At 40.7% G+C, this 23,257-nt stretch overlaps 1 protein-coding gene across 2 annotated transcripts in view; it reads left to right on the top strand.

Moving 5' to 3' along the window:
• Positions 1–22,411, top strand: part of snphb (syntaphilin b) — a 31,179-nt gene extending 8,768 nt beyond the window's left edge. Inside the window, exons 2-6 of one of the 2 annotated variants that reach the window (XM_080898203.1) lie at positions 3,541–3,669; positions 12,760–12,939; positions 13,434–13,541; positions 14,333–14,482; positions 14,622–22,411. In XM_080898203.1, the coding sequence (XP_080754329.1) occupies positions 3,620–3,669; positions 12,760–12,939; positions 13,434–13,541; positions 14,333–14,482; positions 14,622–16,614 (2,481 nt within the window). In that variant the 5' untranslated portion in view covers positions 3,541–3,619 and the 3' untranslated portion in view covers positions 16,615–22,411. The remainder of the gene's footprint in view (positions 1–3,540; positions 3,670–12,759; positions 12,940–13,433; positions 13,542–14,332; positions 14,483–14,621) is intronic. The other variant, XM_080898204.1, reaches the window with a different exon arrangement.
• Positions 22,412–23,257: the final 846 nt, after the last annotated feature.

Here is a 23,257-nt window from a genome sequence, read left to right as displayed (position 1 = left end):
AGCCTTGACCTGACTTTTAAAAAAATAATTGGGATAAAAAGCACTATGCTGCTAAAAAATGAAAAATAAATATTTGCAAAATTCTGCCTAAATATGTATTTTACCTGGTTAATGTGTGTGGCGGGGTGTGGCCTGCTGCGCCGCTGCAGGGGAGGCGGACGCACCTGAGTGGCACCCGCAATCACGCCTCGCTGCCTTAACGTCCGTGCTATCTGTGCTGTTGTGTTGGTATGTGTCGGGCTGTGAGCTGAAAAGCTACAGCCGGCTGTATGCGTACAGCAACCGTGTGTGAAAAGTGGTCAATAAAGAGATGCTGAAAAGCGTGTTCATGGAAACATCGTCGGGTCTGCTGTGATATGTTTACAGTGGGACTTCTGCTCCTGAACCTCTGCGCACAGCGTCTCCAAATCAGGGCTGTACGAAGTCACTTCATCTTTACGCAGGACTGTAAGCTGTCACCTGTGAGGTGTGAGCAGTGTTTGTTTTTAACATACAGTGGGGCAAAAAAGTATTTAGTCAGCCACCGATTGTGCAAGTTCCCCCACCTAAAATAATGACAGAGGTCAGTAATTTGCACCAGAGGTACACTTCAACTGTGAGAGACAGAATGTGAAAAAAAAATCCATGAATTCACATGGTAGGATTTGTAAAGAATTTATTCGTAAATCAGGGTGGAAAATAAGTATTTGGTCAATAACAAAAATACAACTCAATACTTTGTAACATAACCTTTGTTGGCAATAACAGAGGTCAAACGTTTACTATAGGTCTTTACCAGGTTTGCACACACAGTAGCTGGTATTTTGGCCCATTCCTCCATGCAGATCTTCTCGAGAGCAGTGATGTTTTGGGGCTGTCGCCGAGGAACACGGACTTTCAACTCCCGCCACAGATTTTCTATGGGGTTGAGGTCTGGAGACTGGCTAGGCCACTCCAGGACTTTCAAATGCTTCTTACGGAGCCACTCCTTTGTTGCCCGGGTGGTGTGTTTTGGATCATTGTCATGTTGGAAGACCCAGCCTCGTTTCATCTTCAAAATTCTCACTGATGGAAGGAGGTTTTGGCTCAAAATCTCACGATACATGGTCCCATTCATTCTGTCCTTAACACGGATCAGTCGTCCTGTCCCCTTGGCAGAAAAACAGCCCCATAGCATGATGTTTCCACCCCCATGCTTCATGGTAGGTATGGTGTTCTTGGGATGCAACTCAGTATTCTTCTTCCTCCAAACACGACGAGTTGAGTTTATACCAAAAAGTTCTACTTTGGTTTCATCTGACCACATGACATTCTCCCAATCCTCTGCTGTATCATCCATGTGCTCTCTGGCAAACTTCAGACGGGCCTGGACATGCACTGGCTTCAGCAGCGGAACACGTCTGGCACTGCGGGATTTGATTCCCTGCCGTTGTAGTGTGTTACTGATGGTGACCTTTGTTACTTTGGTCCCAGCTCTCTGCAGGTCATTCACCAGGTCCCCCCGTGTGGTTCTGGGATCTTTGCTCACCGTTCTCATGATCATTTTGACCCCACGGGATGAGATCTTGCGTGGAGCCCCAGATCGAGGGAGATTATCAGTGGTCTTGTATGTCTTCCATTTTCTGATGATTGCTCCCACAGTTGATTTTTTCACACCAAGCTGCTTGCCTATTGTAGATTCACTCTTCCCAGTCTGGTGCAGGTCTACAATACTTTTCCTGGTGTCCTTCGAAAGCTCTTTGGTCTTGGCCATGGCGGAGTTTGGAGTCTGACTGTTTGAGGCTGTGGACAGGTGTCTTTTATACAGATGATGAGTTCAAACAGGTGCCATTCATACAGGTAACGAGTGGGGGACAGAAAAGCTTCTTACAGAAGACGTTACAGGTCTGTGAGAGCCAGAGATTTTCCTTGTTTGAGGTGACCAAATACTTATTTTCCACCCTAATTTACAAATAAATTCTTTACAAATCCTACCATGTGGATTCATGGATTTTTTTTTCACATTCTGTCTCTCACAGTGGAAGTGTACCTCTGGTGCAAATTACTGACCTCTGTCATCATTTTAAGTGGGGGAACTTGCACAATCGGTGGCTGACTAAATACTTTTTTGCCCCACTGTAGTTCACGGTGGAGAACAGCTGCTGACATAATGTGGATCCGAAGATCCATAATTGGCCTACCTGGGGTTGAAAGTCTCGATAAATGCACGCCGTTTCAGCGGGTATACCGGCTTCCGCGGGTATGACGCCTATTTTGAGCAATCAAAAAATAATAGAATATAATTTTATATTTCAATATCACAACACTCTTCCAATTTAGAACTACAAGTTAAAAAGAACATAAATAAACATAAATAAAATACGCTTCAGCTAAATACTTTAAAAAAACTAATTTATTTTCCCAAACCAAGCGGAGCTGCACTATAAGGACTAAAGAGCCGCATGCGGCTCCGGAGCCGCATGTTGCCGACCTCTGGTTTATACAAAAACACTATCATAAGGATCGTGTGTGTGTTTTCATTAGGATAGAGATTTGTGCCACTGCGCGGGTCTGTGGTTTAGTTTGCTCACTGCTAACTATGCAACAATACATCTTAGACCAGCTTTAAAATCATGATAGAGAGCCGAGGAACAATGGAAGAGGATTTAAAGTTAGAGCTCAGATGTGGATGAGGTTCTACAGTAGGTAGATTATTAGTATCGACAGGATTTGACTGAAAAACTGTCTTTCATTCAGCTGTCTTTGTTCGCCGACTTTAGAAGCAGAAGAGAATATGAGCGAGGCAGTCATGGTTGATAGGAAAACAACACAGCAGAGAAGTGTTAATGCAGGAAGCTGACTGACAGCAGGCGTCCTGCGTTTCCACACATACAGAAACCTGCCTCTCAAGGGCCCACCAAATTGTTTGTGGTGTATTATTGATGAGAATAATCCTCCTCTTTCCCCCCTCTAAGTTCTTCTTTCATCCGCTTTTCTCTCTTTTAGCCTGTCTTTCTCTCTCACAATACAACTCAGCAGGATGTTATTTGTAAATATTTTTGGACGTACTTACACTACAGCTGTGGCAGAAACCTGCAACATGTATATATGTGTACATTTACAGATTTATTCCTGCTAAAAGGGAGTTTTTTCTTCCCAGTGTTGCCAGATGCTTCCTCATATATAGGGGGCTGTAATATAAAGCACCTTGAGGTGATTGTTGGTGATTGTTGTTGTGATTTGGTGCTATGTAAATAAAACTGAACCAAATCTGTCCAGATGCAGATGCAACTCTCACTTCTCTTTGCTCACCTCTGCCACTGTTATTTGACCTGGAAACAGACAAAGAAGTGGCTAGTTGTACCACATGATTGAAATGTGATTTGTTGCTGAACGCTGATGTCCACTCTGTGCAAGCTAAGTGTCAGCTTGTGTCAGTAGCACAAGGGAGCCTGATGAAGGCATCTATAGCGGTGCACATGGGCAGTCAGCAGAAATCACGCTTTATTTGAGTGTGTAACAGTCCTCTCTTTCTTTGTGTGACTCTGTGTTCACTCACTGCTTATGTCTGTTTTCTGTCAGGCTGCAGGCTCTCAGTATAGAGCTGAAAAACTCAGAGAAAAGGTTAGAGCACAAGAAACCCGAGACGTTGCCTGGCTCCATGTCTGCCCCTGCCCCGCCCAATCAGAGGTCTACATCGGTCTCTCGCCGGTAAGTAGAGTGAATACCTGTTTTGTGCTCACCTGTGATAATTATGGGCTTTCTGTGCACTGCAAGGTAACCATGGTTGAAAAGTCTGCAGGGAATAAGTATGTCATATTGTACTGTAGTGTCTCAGAGCCCTGAGAAATAAGTAGAGAAAAATTCATTTCAGTGATTCATGGTTTCTTAAATACTTTTTGTCTGTAAAATAAAAAAATAAGAAGCAAAAAATGAGATTCATCTGCTAAAAACCAGTAACTTCTTTTTATTGTGCTCAATTCGACCACAAGAGTCTAAAGTGTCCTGCCTCACGATCTAAACAGAGTAAAAAGTATAAATACTAAACCATCCCTGAGTATTGTGTGGCTTGCAGGCAACATCCAGGCCCAGCCTGGTGAGGTGTGAGGTGTGCGTGAAGGTCAAACATAAAGAAGTACACATTTTGCAGTTTATCTCATTTCAGACACCAAACACTCTTCAATAAACTCCTCATCTCCTGTCTTTTGCAATTTTGTGAGAAATCATAATTCAGCTTTTTTGCTTTTACTTTAAAGGCAGCTGTTTTTTTTCACTACTTTAAAAACCTGTGTGTATGCAATTGAATCCAGCATCACTGTAAATGTTAGTGATAATAGTGTTGGTGCTTTTATTATGCATGTTTCACCTCTTCATTGCCTAACTGTAACATCTACTCTTACCAGTAGCAGATAATAAAGAGATAAAATTAATATTGTGCTGAAATGAGTTCAGCTTATTGGTGCAGTCCTTGCTCTCCAGTTTTTTCATATAAAGCAAAGCTGTATTTCCTTTGCAGGAGCTTTCAGAATTATCCAGAAAAGAAGCTTTTTGTTGGCCTCTGAGACTCCACACACTCCCTATCAAATTGTGATGGGAGACTTGGGCTTTATATCAATATATACTGATTCCCCTTAAACACAGAACCTGCGCTTACATTGTCGGCTCATTTTTATCCCACTAATTTGATTCTCCTGGTAGATTGCCCTGGTCATTACTGAAATGAACTGGCTTTGTCACCCACAGAACTTTCCACTCCCATCAGTGCATTTTTACAAGTGTGGCATTATGCTCAATTGCTCCGCAGTAAATGTTTTTGTGTAAATAAATAAATAAATAAATTTGGAGTACAAACAAGTGTCAAAGACTGGAAAAACTTTTTTCTTCTGTTTCACTGATGAAAAACAGATTACGGGACAGATTATCCTGTCAAAACCCCATTTTGAATTGTTGTTAAATCGTCTTAAGTCAAAAAAGAAAGCTGGATTAACTGTATAAAGTGAATCACATGACCTCACTTGCTTTTCGTGGATGTCATTGATATCTTTGCTGGTTGGTTAAAAAAGTTTCCAAAGAGTTTTAACTTAGGACCATCTTTGGGATCTACAAGTTGCGCATTGTTAGTTTAAAACTTTAAGTTTTTCTGTTATCAGAGACCAAAGTCTCGGTCTCTGATAATATGTAGGAACCATCGTGAAATGGAAGGAGAAATAGAAACATGTTCTGTAGAACGATGGATTGGCGAACATATGGTTCCCCAAAAACATGCAGCTTTCCAGCAATGATAATAATATATACACATATAATAATAATAATAATAATAATAATAATAATAATAATAATAATATACACAGCTAGGACTACATCACAATACATACATCTCAAAATATCACCTTTTTATAATGTTCCTTTCTAATCTTGCTGTAGTATCCAAAATAAGGTCATGCTAAACAAAAAAACAACAAAAGCACATTTAAATCAACAGTTATTATCTCTACTACTCCCAGACAGAAACATTGCCGTATTCTGGCTCAGTTCTGAAGACAAACCATATGGTGCGATGACCTATGGGCATCTCAATCCTGGCTGCCTAATGTCAGCCATATGTGGCCTGCATTTGTATAGCGCTTTACTCAGTCCTTAAGAACCCCAAAGCACTTCACACTACATTCAGTCATTCACCCACACATTCACACACTGGTGATGGCAAGCTACATTGTAGCTACAATAGTAGCTACATTGTAGCTACAGCTGCCCTGGGGGCGCACTGACAGAGGCGAGGCTGCCGGACACTGGCGCCACCGGGCCCTCTGACCACCACCAGTAGGCAAACACGGGGTTAGTATCTTGCCCAAGGATATTTTGGCATGCAGCCAGGAGGCAGCCTGGGATCGAACCACCGACCTTCTGATTAGTGGCTGACCTGCTCTGCCACCTGAGCTACAGCCACCCCATATGTGGGCAACAGATTAGCTAAATGTCAGCCACAAGTTAACCAAATAAACCATAAGTGGCCTTGAGCTGGATTTCTGCATAATCCATCATATAAAATTGAATCAAATGAAAGAGTCTCTTTTATTAGGTTTAATCTTTTAATTTATGCACATTGCATCAAGCAAAAATTAAATCATATGCAACCGTCGTTGACTTGAAGAAATTTGTTTAACATTTAAACCTATTTTCTGCATATTCCAGCATATAAAATAAAATTATTTTTTTGCGTTTACACTCACTCTTTCAAATAGATGCAAGTAAAACACAGCAAAAATAAATAAAATAAATGAATAAATAAACAAGATTCAGCGGCACTAACTCCTGTCGCTCTTAAGTCTGTTTTCACCTGTTTTGCAGGAGTGGGGCTGGTGGAGGTTTGCCCGGTGTCAGTGGGGGGGGACAACAGTGTGTGTGTGTGTGTGTGTGTGTGTGTGTGTGTGTGTGTGTGTGTGTGTGTGTGTGTGTGTGTGTGTGTGTGTGTGTGTGTGTGTGTGTGTTTATCTTTAACAAATATTCATAGTCAATGTGGTGCCACTTTTTAATAAGTGAGAGAAAATAGGGTGTTTTAAAATTAATTGACAGTTGTTTTAAACAGTAATAAGTAATTTAACTCCATTAATGAGTCTTTTATAAATTCTAAAAATTTTCAGCAGCGATTTAATGACATGGTGGGGTGTGCGCCTTTAAGACTGCAGTGGGAACTGCGAGACTTGAGCTTTTTCCGACACGGTTAGCTGTCAGTATTTATGAAGGATTAAAAAAATATAAATGAAAAGTTAAGGCAACATTTACTGTTACTGCTACGATTTGTAGCAGCAATAATTAAACATTTACAAAATTACACCACCAAATGGCAAGCTGGCATTGCAGTTAGCACTGAAACTCAGTTATCAGTACTTTCAGTAAAGAATGTGTAAAAATCTTCTGAATAAACAGTTAAGGAAACTGCTGATTGCAAACCAGGAAAAACTGGCATGTGTTACTTTGTATTGTAGCTTTATAATAAGTCAAATTGTAAAAGACCAACATATCATATAAATATATCTGTCTTTATTTAAAAAGTGGCACCATGCTCAGTTTGTTTCTGTACTTCCTGTAAATAACTCGTCTAAGACTTGTTGATGAATAAATGGACCTAAAATTGAGAACTAGAGTGCTATGAAAAGTATTTGCTGCCTTCTTTTTCTTTTTTTTTTTCTTTTTTTTTTTATTTACTACATTTACATGTTGAGATCATCACACATTCCACATTCATTGTGCCCTTTCCAAATGAGGTAGCACTCTGGAATCCCGTCTCACAGTGTTCTTACAATGACAATAAATCTTACAAATTTTAATATTAGACAAAGATAAATACAAAATGCAGTTTTTAGATGATGATTTCATTTATTAAAGGAAATAAGTTATTCAAAACTCCTTGGCCCTACACGGAAAAAGTAATTGTTCTCCCTAATTAAATAATGTATTGAATAGAATAGAATAGAATAGAATAGAATAGAATAGAATAGAATAGCTCTTTATTATTTACGAAATTGTTGTGATCAACCACATTGTTCACTTTCACTAGTCCATCCCTCAGCTTGTGTCCTGAACCTTATGCAGCACTAATCCAAAACAGTAAGTCCAACTATAATTTTGGAGTGTTCAAAGTAAGTCTGGATCTAAGTCCAGTTAAGATGTTTTGGCAAATATCTTAACCTCTTTTTTGAATTAAGTGGGCCAAAATTCCTCCACGGCGATGTGAATGACTCAGTGCCAGTTATTGCAAACGCTTGATTGTAGTTCTTACTGCCAAGGGTGGCGTAACCCGTCATTATTGTTCCACCAAGGCCAGTTAGGTTTAGATAACTTTTTTCTTTTTATATAAACTCAGTCTGTTTGTCTAATTTTAACATTTGTTTGAAGGCTGTGAGTGTGCCAAGAAGAAATTGGGAAGGGGGCAAATACTGTTTTCATAGCAGTGTATGTTCTAAATGCTGTAAATAGCAACCGACTTGAACAGAGTTTATTGAGTATATTGATGTTCTCTCCTCTAGCCACTGGACTAACCTGGCCTGTTTACTGGACACAGGATAAAGGATAAGATGTATTTCTTGTCTGTAGGGACCACTGTTGACTTTCGCACAACCATTAACTTGTTTCGGAATGTGAATGCTGCAGTAATGTGTTGTTATATACTTAATGCATGAGTGATGGACATTGCTTTTCTTCTGTGGTCCAGTTTGACACTACCAGTACTTTAATACCACAGAAAGCCAATGTGTCGTTTCTTTCAGCTGATGTGTTAAATAGTCTTTGCTGTCATCTAGCTGTTGCTTGCTATGGTGTATGTGTTGGGCACAGACTGATAAATGGTCTCTTAAACTGGAACCAAGCTGAATCTGTCTGGAGGGTTTAATGTTTTTACAGGAAAAGTTGTGTAACTGCAGACGGATCAACGTATAGTTGTGGTGTCCTCCTCTCTCTTATTTATTTTCCTCAGATTCAACCCTCTGAAGGTGCTGCAGCCCAAACGTCGCTTGCAGCAAATACTGGCGTCCTCGCCCGTGCCGGTACCCAAGCCGGCGTCTGGGTCGGGGACTGCTGTGCCAACCGCCACAGCACCAGTGGCCATTCCTGTGCCCGCGCCCCCTGCGTGAGACACACTTCAGTTACAGTCTGAGAGAGCATGCTCCATAGCTGTAGCTGTAGCTTTGGCATGCACTGTAGCCACTAAAACCAAAATTGGAAATTAAATGTTGGAAAAATAAACAACAGCACACAGGCAAGTTAAGGTTCTAACCTGTGAATGATGCAGTGAAACGTGGTCAGGTTAGGATTAATCTTTGCAGTCAGGTGTGTGGCTTCTCCTGTCAACATCACCTGTTGCAAAGCTGCACAGCTCACATTTTAGGGAATTTCAATGTCAACGATCAGGCAAGCGGTTGGCACAAAGTAGATTTTTTATTTGAGTCTCCTAATGCTGTGAATCTAGTTAATTTCTCTTTTATTTGGTAGTTTTCATGCTAAAAACATGTGTTTGTGAGTTTAATAAAATGTTGCAACAGAACAGATCCTGATCTACTGTAAACGGTGTCATAGGATCACAACTGCCAAAAGTAAAAGTCGATTTTTTTATTTGACTGTTGTTTGCACTGAAGACTTTATCTAAGACGCAGTACTGAAACTCAGAAGTTGGGATAAATATTCATCCCCAGCATAGATAAGAATAATTTAGCAGACACAGACATGTATGTGCAGGTAAACTGAAGAGTTTACCATCAGTAGCTAGCTTGTTTAGTTAGCTAACATTACCTCTGGATACTAGATGGGTACTTGCATGCAATCAATGCTAAAAGACTTATTCTTGTTATACAGCGTAGAGCTAGTTGATGACTTATAAGGTAGTCCTGTTATTCATTAAGATTTAGCTTTAAACTATGTAAAGCAACAAGAGACTTTCAAAGGGAGGTCTATGTATTGAATTTGCCAAAATCTGCTATATTTTCATTTACTTTAGATGATGTTTGCTACAAGAAAACCTGCACCATGCTACTGTTAACATAAAGGCTAAAGGTTTATGATTAGTTTAGTGCGGAATTAGCATAGTTCTTTATAGTGCATTAAAACCTCAAGCCAAGATTATCCTCCGTTGTGGACACAGACATGGACTGCTGGAGACCCGTAGGCCAAGTAGTCATTCCTCTTATACTACTTTGTCACCTGCTTGTTCTTCACCTGGGGAGCATGCCTATTTGGTGCATTGTAATGTAAAAATGTGGTCCCAAAAAAGCAGGCATGCCTGGAGTCTATTATACATAGGGCTATAGCCTAATGACTTCTGTTTGACTTCATGATATCTTTATAAACATTTTTTGATTGGAGTTGTGGCCTCGGTTGCTATTTTCAAGACTTATCCAAAACAACATGATGTACTTTTTTAAAATAGATAGATATAGATATAGATATAGATAGATATAAATAGAAATAGATTCAACAATAACATAAACGCCTTGTGTGACTACCATGGATATGATAAGTCCTGACTGAAGTGTACAAAAATCAGAATGGTAATGTGGAAAATGCTCAAACCAAATCAGAGGGTAGTGTCATTGTGGCTACTTTCAACACATGTATACAGTCTGTGGCCTGTAAGGAGCACAGAAAGTGGCAAGAACTGTGTGCGTGTTGTTGTGTCACATCACCTTCGAATACAGAGTCTGTGATACTATCATGCACTTAAACGCAAGAATTGGTGCTAATCTTTCAAGGATTAGGTTTAGTGGCTACATGCACGGTAGAAATGGCACGTTTAATGTGCATACTGTGATCACTGGTTGACCGCAGCCACTCACTCAACAGCACTGTGTGAAACACTCATGTGCAGCAGCATTGCCTGTAATGCGAATGTGCTTTTGGTTTATCGAGATATTGTTTACTAAATCAGTTTCAGCCTCTTGAGCAAAGTTGCTTTCGTAAAGGAATATCTCTTCACTCCTCTCCACCCACTCATGCTAACACCTGACAACTGGGAAATGCTTGCCTCAAGCAGACAACACCCACACCCCAGACATTAGTTCCATCCCAGCAGATGGCTGGGATGAACTGTCACGCCCTAAACACTGTTGTACTGTGTATTTTCCAGGCTCAGTGTTTCTGCTGCTTCTTTCTCCCCATTTCTGTGCTATCAAGTGTTGAGCTGTCAATATCTGGCTTCCTCCCTAATTATGTAACACAGGACACGGTGACTCAGTTCAGTAGCAAAATATACAGTAGAAAATGGAAACAACAGACGTGCGTTCAATAATAGTTTAAATATAATGTATCTGTCTATTACAAACTGTCTCCAGCGGTTTATTACATAATCCAGGTGATTAAGGTTTTTGTTCTTTTTACTTGACCTCATGCGTAAAATTACTTTTTGGAACCTTTGCTGAACCTTAGCTGCATGCTCAAATAAACCCTGAGTAAAATTATTATTAATCTTTTACAGGGCACTCAAAATTCAAAATTTCATTTATAGTGTTGCAAGAGTTTTTAGTTTGTTTCTTTGTTTGGTCATTTGTTTGTGCACACATGTGCATGCATGATTTCATACACCACTAGTTGGACTTGGTGTATTGCTTAATTTTTTTTTAGAAGTAAATTTAAAAACTTTTCCATAGGTGCTTTGTGACAATAACAGGACAGTAATTAGCTTCTTCTCCTGTAACTTCCTCATTGTGTCGATGGACTTCAGCTCCATTGTCTTAGACGGCAGCAGACCATAGCAGTCCTTGTTCTGCTCTAGAGCCCTGGTGGAGTCAGCTTAGCAGCATTAGTTCCAAAAGTCTTTGAAGTTTTGATTAATGTGGCCCTCAAGCTCACAGCTGAACTCTAAGATGATTAAGACAGCCACTTACCAATATCTAATAATTCAGTCGTCAGCTGTTTATCTAGCAACTTCCTCAGTTAGTAAAATCCTGTGACAACAGTCAAACAGTTTTGACCTGCAATTGGCAACCGTGATCTTCTGGGAGTTCAACATAGCAGCAATTGAACTAGTTCTCCAGCAGCTGTGCATTTGGGTTTAAAGTGAACCTCCAGCTTGTTCCAGATCTGCAAGATTAGCATTGTAAGCTGCAGTCCATGATGGTGGAGCTGGAGAAAGAAAAGCTAACAGAAGAAGAAGCTGAGGACCCCCCGAACAGTGAGATCGTCACTTTGCCATCATGGAAACATGACATAGTTAACAACTGTACTTTCAAAATAGAGTGAAATGAACTCAAGAGCAATTAAAAAAATTCAGCCAAATTGCAAAAACATTGTGCTTCATTAGTTTTTCTGTGTTGGTGAAATAAGTAAGATATGTATTTCTGGGAAACACTGACTATCATCAAGTATGATATATATATTTATATATATACATATATATGACATGAACAGCAAAAAGTTTAAAGACAGAGACGAGTTATATACAAGACTATGTGCATGTTTAGTGTGGAGTTTTCGTGTCCTGTGTCCAATACCATCATGGCTGTTCTGATTGACCCTGCTTGTCCTCCCCTCCCAGTGTGGTGTCCAGTGATTGGGCAACAGTTATGTCCTTGTTAAAGAACAACAGTAACTCAGTTGGTGAACATTCATTATAGACTTTAAAACCACACAGACGCTGACAGAAGTTGCCAATCACAGATAACCCTTTTTTTTCCCCCCTATCTACCACTGATATAATTAAACTGTACTAACAAACTGTGTCATGTTTTGCTGGATAGTAAAAATGCCTAGAGGTGAAAATATATATACACCACCAATTCTACTCTTTGATATTATGTGGTTTTACTTGGTCTCTATAGTGGTTTTGCACAGGTGTCAGTTGTCTTAAAGTTAACTTTTTTTTAGCTAAGCTAGTTTGCACTTGTCATCAAAAGTGGGGCGAAATTTCTATAAGTTTGCTGAGATAGTTTTGTGAAAGTGTGTTGCGAGTTAAAATGGGGCGTTTATGAATTATTGTTGTTGCAGCTGCTTCCATGTTGCTCTTAGAAGACCTAAAACATTTTATCACTTGTAAATTGTGTTTCAGGATGCAGTGTTAGTTTACATTCCAGTAAAAGCCTCATAGCAGTAAACTGCTCCTATTAGCGGTGCAGTATAGGAAGCCAAACAGAGGAGCCTCAACATTGAAGCATGGCTTTTAGAAAGCAAGCTCTCCTGAGCCACTTCACTGTTTGAGTTCTTACATTTTAAAATTATGCTGAGATATGCTAAATGTCAACCAACCTTACCTCCCTTCAGTGTGCAGCAGGCACATTGCCACCCTCTGTGATTTAACACCCTCTTGTCTCTGGTCAGGTTTGACTACTGCAGGTTCATAGAGTTAGACTACGTGCCCATGGAGTCAAGCTGTATGGTGTCAATGCGCCCAACTAAAGGCTATGTATCGACCAAGTCACCGACCAAGGGATACACTTCCACCAAGTCTCCGGATCGCCACGGTCGTTCAACAAACTCTCCCTCTACCCCTCGCTCCCGGTCTGTCCCGACTCACTCTTTTTTCCTCCCGATCAGTCTTGATCCTTTAAAGCATGGGAATGGCAAGATGTTTTGCACTGCTGTAAATGTTTTGTGACGCCACATTCTAGAAAACATCCTGTCTAGTCTGACTCTCTTCTTCTTTTCTGTCCGATTGCTCTCTTTTAGTTCCCTTCTGGTGAAAACTTTCTTTTTTCATTGAGTAACGCTAATTTGATGTCCTTTTCAGTTTCAGCATTGTTGTGAGTGCCAAGAGGAGTGTGTGTATTTGTTTCTCAGGCCGACATGCTGAAATATTGTACTCTGTGTATCTGTGTAGACCTGTGTTGTATAAGCATGGTGGTGGACCTGGATTGAAGGGTTTTCCATTCATTTCTGTTTGCACTGTGGATCCGTTTGTCATGGTTTAGCTTAGCAGCTCACTTAGTGTCTGGACTGTGGTTCCATGGTGTTGCCAGGAACACATTAACATGTCTCCTCTTACTGTGTACCAGGCGCACTCCGGCTGCGGCCAGTAATAGAGATCCCTATGGAAACGCTTCTCTCAGCAGCAGCAGCAACTCAGGCTCATGTAAAGGCAGTGAATGCAGCCCAACCAAAGGGTAAGAGGTGTAGCACATTTCTACTAGCTCTTGTACCAGCGTAGTCCCAATGCTAGAGCTAAATATGTTTGCAATGCGGGCCACCGATTCTGATTCTTCCTACTAATGTTTCCCCAAATTCCAACACTAACATTGCAAAATAATGACTTCTCTAACTTGTCAAATTGTGGGCTTGTTCTCTAACAGCAGTGCACCACAAACTCTGCCGCACTACTGCATTGATGGACAAGAGGTATAACGTTAATGCCTTGGGATAGAAAATGGAACTCTTTGTGACTTTGTCAACTCAGTGAAAACAGAACTTAATATGATTTGCTGTCTTATTACCTTAATTAGCTATTTAATCAAAATTTATCAAATTTTGATTAAATAATTCAATCAAATTTAATCAGAATTTTAGTGATGATATGACACAAGAAAAAATTATTTACTCCAGTTCGCTTTCCAAAAGTATGAAAGAGCACATTTGCAGTCTCTTCTTTTTTCAGTTTATGCTCATTGGTTGAATATGTGAATGAAAATATGGTGAGTGCTGTTAAAAAGGAAAAAAGCCCACATTACTGATAAAACAGCAGCTCTGAGCCCCAACCTACTATTTTGAAGATAAGCAAAAAGTTATTTGTGATATCATCATCACCGATGACCTAGACCTCAGAAGGTTAAGAGTGTTTGAAACTCTTAATTCTTATAATAGTGATGTTAACTTTCCTTCCATCACTTCTTTCTTAACATCTCAAAAAATGGAAAACACCACTTATTCTTTTCATAAACTGAAGTCCTGTCTTTTTTAGACGCCATCAGAAGTACACATCATGTACAGACAACCATGGCATTCGGCCTCCTCCACCAGAGCAGTACCTCACACCCCTTCAGCAGAAGGAGGTGTGTATCCGACACCTGCGGGCCAAGCTAAAAGAAACCATCAACACCCTGCAAGACAGGTGAGATACTGAGACAGGATGAGAGACTGGCAGGTCCTATAAAGTAAGGTTTTATGCTAGTTCTTCTTAGATCTTGTATATTGGTCTGTGCTTCTTATCGTCAAAGGTTCTAACCCTTTCTCTGTTGTCACCCTCTTAGGGACACGGAAATAGATGAGTTGAGAGGCCGGCTTTACAGAATGCAGGAGGACTGGGTTGAAGAAGAGTGCCACCGCGTAGAGGCTCAGCTGGCCCTGAAGGAGGCGCGTCAGGAAATCCAGCAGCTCAAACAGGCTGTGGATACTGTTCGTGCCAGGCTGAGCGATGCCGGAGGCCTCAGTGGAGATGTAGGGGTCCAGAAGTACTTTCAGGATATCAACGCTCAGAACCACAAGCTGGAGAACCTTTTGCTGAGTATGGAGTTGGCCCAGGCTGGATTAGCAAAGGAGGCGGAGGCCATGCCAGGCTGTCGGACCCGCGTTGGGGGTTCAGCACCAGCATCTGTTTCAGGAGAAAGTCCTGGCAGAGTACCCAAACTTACTGTAGGAGGAAGAGGGTCTTGCTCTTGTGATGGCTCCCCAGCCCGGTCTTTAACTCGGAGTTCCACCTACACAAAGCTGAGTGATCAGGCACTGGCGGACCGCAATGACAACGGGTCGGACTTTCCTTGTCTCTCAGGCGACGGCACCCAGGACAGCGGCTTTGTGTGCTGTGGGGAGAGTAACATCCCCAGCCGGGCTGACCTTCTGCTGGAGGCCGCATTCCTTTCTGAGGAAACAGCATCTTTACTTAATTCCTACACGCAAACCTTCTCCCACTCTCTTCCCCATTCTCATCCCCACTCTCTGCCAAACTCACTGTCTCACACCTACTCACATACCTTACCTCATTCTTTCCCTCACAATTTGTCCCACTCTGTGCCGCATACTATGCCACACTCTTCTACGTATGAGAAGCTGTGCACAGGGGAGGGGCTGGCACCCTTTCGTTGTGGTCTGGGTGGAGTGAGCTGCATGAGCCACCCCTGCCTCTCCCACCACCATCTGTACCTGCACCCTTTAAGGGAGACTGGCATTCAGACAGAAAGCTGCCCCATCCCTACAACAGCAGGGTATCCCTCCGATCTGGACACCATCGCAGAGCAACGTACTTTCCGGTCCCAGGCCTGTAGCCCCACTTCAACCTGGATGTCTGATGAAGGGGACGAGGAGTTGGACTCCATTACCACCACAACTTCAGTAACCACAGCAACAGTCATGAGTACAGCAACAGAGCCAATCCCCAAAACTCCAGTGGTCCCATCTTTACCACGGTCCGCCACTGTTGCGTGTTCCATGGAAAGTCCTGTGCATAAAGAGAAAGAGTATGGAGAGGAGGAGGAAAAGCAGGAGAAAGAGGAAAAAGAGAAGGAAGCTTTTGTGGCAGAAGAGCAGGTGGAGATAGTTATGATCAAACTGGCAGAAGAAAGGCAACAGACGCTGATTGGTTCAGTGGGAGAGAAGATAGGAGGGCAGGGTGCTGAAGAGAAGCCGGCTCAAGGAAAACTCTGTGATCTTGCTGCGATGCCAGCAACATGGCAGGGTGAGCTTAAGTTAAGAGGATGCTGTGGAGAAGGCAGGCAGGGTGGGACATCATTTGAAAACCTCGGAGTTGTGGACACGCAGCAAGAAAGCTGTCCTTTACAAGAATCAACCCAGGTAGAGACACCTCACCTGAGTCCGAGTCACCAGGGATCATCTCCAGCTATAGAACAGCCTCACACAATCCAGCCAAGAAGGTCTACTTCCCATGAGGAGATAGGTGGTGTTACAGTGGTGGAGGTGCACAATGAGGACAATGATAACGGTGAAACAAAAGAGCACGGTGCCACAGGGGACACTGCAGAAGAGAACGGAGAATCATCTAGCTCTGGGACGATTCAGAAAAGCTACTGGAGTCGTCACTTCCTAGTTGATCTGCTTGCGGTGGCCATTCCTGTGGTGCCGACGGTGGCGTGGCTCTGCCGCGGTCCAGTCCGGGAAGGACAGCCAATGTATCACATAGGATCACTGCTGAGAGGCTGTTGCACTGTGGCGTTGCACTCGCTGCGCAGGGGAGGCGGGCTGAGGCACTACCCCGCAGGCGGGGGAGACTTAGGAGGATCACAGATATAAGAGGAAAATCTGCTCAGCACCTCTGTGGCCCTTAACCACGACCTTTCCTGTATAGGTTTTCTCTTGGAAGATTCAAGTGCAAGAAGACAAGGACTTCCTGTCCTGCAGTTTCTGCCAAGAATAGGCAAGAGGGGTATAAGAAACAGGAAATGTGAAGCTCTTGGACTGACAAGCTCTGCCTTGTTTTGGTTCTGCTCCGCAATGTCTGTCACCCAATGTTCCTCAGCCTTGCTACCGAGATGTCTGCCAGCTCTACTGGCTTGTGGAAAAGTAAATGAGCTGATTGAAATGAATGATGCCTGAATCTTTTATGCTGATTGTTTCTTTTGATCTTAAATGCAGGGAAAACTGTAAAAGATTCATTGACTACTCAACCTATGAATTCTAACACATTTGACTGGTTGTGTGTGTATATGTGGCATATATGTATAAGAGCTTGTATACATGTGTAACCAAGTTACAAAAAGCTACAGCTTCACCAAGTCATTAAGCAATGGCTGAGGGGAAAATCCACTCTAAATCAGAATTTACATGTTTCTACGACTGCAGACGGTTTTCATTGATCTTCAAGACTGAAATCTCAGAGTGTGTCTGCCATCATGACGTAGACACAAAACTCAGGGATGTTCCGAGGGTAGAAACACACAAACCTATTAAATTTGCTTCAAATCATAAACACCCAGCTGTGGCCAGTTCAGTTGTGCTGCCAAGTTAAACTCTACTTACTTTTAATCGTATTAAGGTTTTAGTTCTCTCTCCTGGCCAAAGAAGCGTTTTGGTTGAGCTCAACCCCCCAAAGGAATGTTGTTCATCATTAAAATGACCTCTGCCAAAAATCCTATGTAGATGTTTATTAATCAAACACAGTAGGTTAATCTGAGGTGTGTATACATCAACTGCATAGAAGCTGATTTCTAATTTTCTTTCATGCATTTAGCAGTTTGAGGCATCTAAAAACAAAAACCATGATGCCATCACACTTAGGATGAGACTGTTTTTAAGATAAGATAAGATAGATCTTTATTGTCACTGTTACAAGAACAATGAAAGACTGTTTGGCATCTCTCCATTAGCAGCATGTAGATTTTTTTAGATTAAAATTACTTTATAATAAAAGATAAGAGACAAATTTCCCACCTGTGGGACTAATAAAGGTTATCTTATCTTCTCTTATACACAGATACATGCATTGATTTAGGCCATAAAATTGCATATGTCGTCAATCATTCTCATCTACTTATAATATGCATAACCATCACTTGAAACAAAAAACAGGTTTTGTCCTTGTTGAATGAAGTCTTCATGTTGCGCCTTTTGTAGGCAGTTATTTAGTCTAACCTGCCAATTAACCTGATAAAGGCAAGTACCTTGTTTGATTTCTGCAATTTTTTTTCTAAAGACTGCTTAAAAATTTCCCTGTACTTGATGTTGACGTTAGAATGTGCACTTTAATTTCTCTTAACCTCTGCATCCCCAGGAGGCCAGCCAGAATCTCATTAATAATGAAGGAGATGTTAATTATTATAGAAAGTCCATGGGTGATTTACCTATTCTGCCATGTTCGTTGTGTTTCTACCCTGAGAGCATTACGATTAGTTCTCCTAAATAAATAAAGCTATTCAGATTTATTAAACTCAAACTAAGATCAATACCACACTTATAACTATACACTAAAAATGAAGCTCAGTTGAGAGCCAGCCTGAGTCTTTGCAAAGATAAACTCAAAAATTAAAAAGCAAAGCTCTCTAAATAAAATCTTAGATTTGTTTCTGTAATCCATATGAGAGCTTTTGTTTTTGTTGTTTTCATTTTATGTATCTATTTATTTATTGGGGCAGTCTACTTGTTTGGGAAGGTAATAATAATAACATGCACATTATATTTTAGGGTGGAATATTTTCCATACTCAGTCATATTGTCTCATATGGGCCTTATCTGCTTAAGCTTGTATTCAAAGCAAAGTTGCCAGAACCAACATTTGGTGAAAATAACAGACCTCAGTTTGTGTTACTTAAAGTCACCTGATTAAATCTAATTGAAATGCCATGTCACGATCAAACACTTTGTTTGTAGATCCTCACCGGCTCACTTTGGTATCTTAGTGTAGCTCTGAATGGAATGAGTTGTGCTCAGTCTGTGATCTGTGCTGTATATTTCTGCTAAACTTAATGCTCTTGTGGTGTAGTTTTAACTGTCATTCTGGTAGTATGTATTCCAAGTCAACTGTACAAGAGCTAGTCAGTCACTGCTAATAACTCCGCTTAACTTGTCTAACAGATCATTCTGAAAGGCATTTACAGACATCGTGTGCTACATCTTAGTCGACAGTTCAGATGTACATTAATAAGATGTCTGGGTTTTAAATGCACTTAGCATCAGGGTATTTTTTCATTTGTCTGAATGTGTGCATCACGAGAGGACTGTGATGAAAGATGAATGTGTAAATGAACAAATAAGCAAATCATGGCTGGATAACTGAATGGGCCTGCTGGGCACAGATCTAACTGCTAAGACTGCTAGAACAAAACAAAAAGCTTCCCAGAAGTTGGAATGGGATCTGAAAGCTCACTAAAGAGCAATATGGCTGCAAGAGGGTGGAAAACAATTGCCAGTAGATAACAGACAAAAATGCTATGTAAAGGACTAATTCTTACATAACACTTACATACTCTCTCCCAGAGTACTCAAGGCACTCCATACAACATGCCAGATTCACCCAAGCACTGTCTTCTATGTTTTTAAATGTTTTCTAACCACCATTCACACACTTTGATGCTGAGATGGGAGAGCAACTTGGGGTTATTATCTTGCCCAAGAATATTTGGCATGCAGACTAAGGGGAGCCAGGGATTAAACCACCAACCTTTACAATCAGTAGATGACCTGCTCTACCTCCTGACCTACAGCCACCTATCAGTCATATGTCAATAGACATATGACTGATAGGTGGCTGAGTTTAAAACAGAGTTTAAAACTATTCCAAAAAGAAACCAAGCAACTACAAAAATGACACAAAACAACTGCAAGAAACGTAAAACCAATGCAAGAGATGTCTAATGTCTACAAAAAGGTTCAAAATGAATTCAGAGAGACCTAAAGTGACTACAAAGTCATGTACAAGGAAATAAAACATAAAGAACCCTACAAAGAGACAGAAAATGACAATAAATACTAAGGTCTGCAAGACAGTTGGATAAAAAAACAGAAAGCAACTACAAAGAAAGAGAAAGTCGCTGCAGTGATATAAAATGACCTCAAAGATGTATAAAACAAACAATTGTAGAGGTGCCTAAACTGTACAGAGATTAAAATGACTTCAAAGAGATTTCCTAAATGACTTTGAAGCAACAAAAACATGCAGAGAAAACACAACTGTAGAGATGTCTAATACTTAAAAGAGATGCAAAATCACTTCCAAGAGATTTGAAGTGGCTACAAAAATATAAAACAATGACTTCAAAGAGAGCTTAAGTAAATACAAATAGATGTGAAATTATATCTAAATGACTACAAAAAGATGTAAAAGGGCTGCAGGAAGAAGAAAAACAACTGCACAGACATAAAACCACAAAATGACACAGAGACACAACCACAAAGATGCTTAAAACAACTGCATACAACTACAAAGACACGCCAAAGAACTTCAAATACATGTGGAACAACCACAAAGAGAACCACAGTGACCAATAAAAGAAAAATCAACCACAGAGGGAAATCAAAGCAGCGCAAAATCACCAAGATGTTATTGCAGGGGTCAGCAACCTTTAACACCCAAAGAGCCATTTGGACCTGGTTTCCACGGAAAAGAAAACACTGGGAGCTGCAAATACTTTTTGACATCTAAAATGAATATAACATTGTGTATATATAGTGTTTTACTCTTATGCTTTGTGTGAACAACTAAGGTGTGTTGCTTATGAAATCCATGAAGTGCTACAGAGAAAATTACATTTTATTTATGTAATTAACATATTTTGAACTCTTAAAGAAATATAACAAAAGGAAAGACACCCAGCTGAACTAAAATGATCCATGTAGCAAACAAAAACTGCTGTGAGCCGCCATCCTTATATCGCCTTTGGGCTTTTGGAGCCTTGGCCTGACTTTTAAAAAAGTAATTGGAAAAAAAGCACTATGCTGCTAAAAACAGAAAAATAGATATTTGCAAAATTCTGCCTAAATATGTATTTTACCTGGTTAATGTGTGTTGCGGGGCGTGGTCTGCTGCGCCGCTGCAGGGGACGCGGACGCACCTGAGCGGCACCCGCAATCACGCCTCGCTGCCTTAACGTCCGTGCTATCTGTGCTGTTGTGTTGGTATGTGTCGGGCTGTGAGCTGAAAAGCTACAGCCGGCTGTATGCGTACAGCGACCGTGTGTGAGAAAAGTGGTCAATAAAGAGATGCTGAAAAGCGTGTTCATGGAAGCATCGTCGGGTCTGCTGTGGTATGTTTACAATGGGACTTCTGCTCCTGAACCTCTGCGCACAGCGTCTGCAAATCGGGGCTGTACGAAGTCACTTCATCTTTACGCAGGACTGTAAGCTGTCACCTGTGAGGTGTGAGCGGTGTTTGTTTTTAACATAGTTCACGGTGGAGAACAGCTGCTGACATAATGTGGATCCGAAGATCCATAATTGGGCTATGGCCTCGAGGGCCGGTGTCCCTGCAGGTTTTTAGATGTGTCCTTGAACCAACACAGCTGATTTTAAATGGCTAAATTAGCTCCTCACCATGTCCTGAAGTTCTCCAGAGGCCTGGTAACGAACTAATCATGTGATTCAGGTGTGATGACCCAAGGTGAGATCTAAAAGCTGCAGGACACTGGCCCTCGGAGCCTGGAATTGCCCACCCCTGGTCTATGGGTTGAAAGTCTGGATAAATGCACGGCGTTTCGGCGGGTATACCGGCTTCCGCGAGTGTGACGCTTATTTTGAGCGATGAAAAAATAATAGAATATAATTTTAATTTTATATTTCAATATCACAATAATCTTCCAATTTAGAACTACAAGTTAAAAACAAACTAACATAAATAAAATACACTTCAGCTAAATACTTTATTTTCCCAAACCACGCGGAGCCGCACTATAAGGACTAAAGAGCCGCAGGTTGCCGACCCCAGTGTTAGTGGAATGTAAAGTTACAAGCAGGTGCAAAACTACTATAAAGTGACACAAAACAATCATACAAAGTATCTACAAAATGTTTTGGTCTTCAGTGTAAACTCCTGTGCCCAGGGGGCGTGTTTGATAAATCCCTCCATGGAATAACTCTAAATCTGTCCGTCCCGATTTAAATGTCGAATGAAAAATGTTCCAACACAACCAGCAAAAAAACAGCAACTCAAATTGTTCTGCGTTAAAAAAAAAAAAACACTTTTGTTCTTTTTTCTATTCTATTCTTTTCACCAGTTGGTTTATATGTTTTGCACTATTGTTCACTTTATGAATTTTAAGCAATTACTTGAAGTTGAGATTGTAATTTAGCACTGGCAAGTTTGAGGTTAGCCCGAGAATTTCATGCTCTTCATAAAAAGTCATAACTTTTTCAACATAAGTTGAAAGTGAAAAGATGAGTGGACATCTGTTTCTCTAATGACAGATTCTGATGTACTGGTCCTCTTACCTTCAACTCCACTTTTTATTCTGGTTACAGAACCAAGCATTGTGTTGATGAAATAGCAATTGAAGTTGAACTCGGACTGGCAATACTTTCATGTAATACTAACTCGGTTATGATTATTGAACAATTTATTGTCATTTAGAATATTTCTGGTAAATCTAATATATGATTTTAAATTCCAACAAATGTGTGTTTCTTTAGGAAAGAAAGAAAGAAAGAAAGAAAGAAAGAAAGAAAGACGCAATTTTCAACCCAAATTTTTTGAGCTGCACTGTGTGTGTGAGCTCACTGAGCATTTTCTGATTGTTCTGTTCTGCAGTGATAGTTTAAAGTACAGCTGAAGCAAAAATTAGGCGTAAATAAGATACTACAGACATGTAGGTATGGCTTGTTCCTGTGGATGCTGTAAAGCAGTATTCTCTCATGTAATAAGAACTGTTTATTTAAGCCCTTCACATTTACATACATCTATGTATTAACATACATAGATGCCATAACATTTCTAAAAAGCTCTCATTTCAAAAACATAATTTTTTTTCTCATACTGTGTGATCCGATTATGTAATTGTCAGATGTCAGTGACAATCATGATAATCTGAATTAATGCATTGCTATCCATGAAAAGATCGAATGAATGCCTTACGGACACAATCACGAGGTTTTCTCAGCATCGTTTGCATTGTTATGATTTGTGCAAGAGCTGTGCGCCCATCATCCAGCTGCATTGTGGGAAAGGTTTGGCTAAAAATAATGAAGAGGCTAAAACAATTCCCTGTTTTACCAAAAGCCATAAATCTGTGAGGGAACTGGTGTGACAATGTGGAAAGCTACCTCCTCCTCTCAATATTAATGTATTATGTACCAAAATGTCTACTATAATAATCATGTAAGTGATTACTGATGTAAACCTGCACTGTACTTTGATGTGACAGTCCCGCTGTTAATTGCAGCTGATTTTTGGAAACAGGATGACAGAAGGACCAAAGGGTACATCTACCAAGCAGCAAATGAAAGGTGGCTG

Source organism: Rhamphochromis sp. 'chilingali' (genome assembly GCF_963969265.1).
Source record: "Rhamphochromis sp. 'chilingali' genome assembly, chromosome: 12".
Lineage (NCBI taxonomy): Eukaryota > Metazoa > Chordata > Actinopteri > Cichliformes > Cichlidae > Rhamphochromis > Rhamphochromis sp. 'chilingali'.
This window is presented reverse-complemented; position numbering and strand designations above follow the sequence as displayed.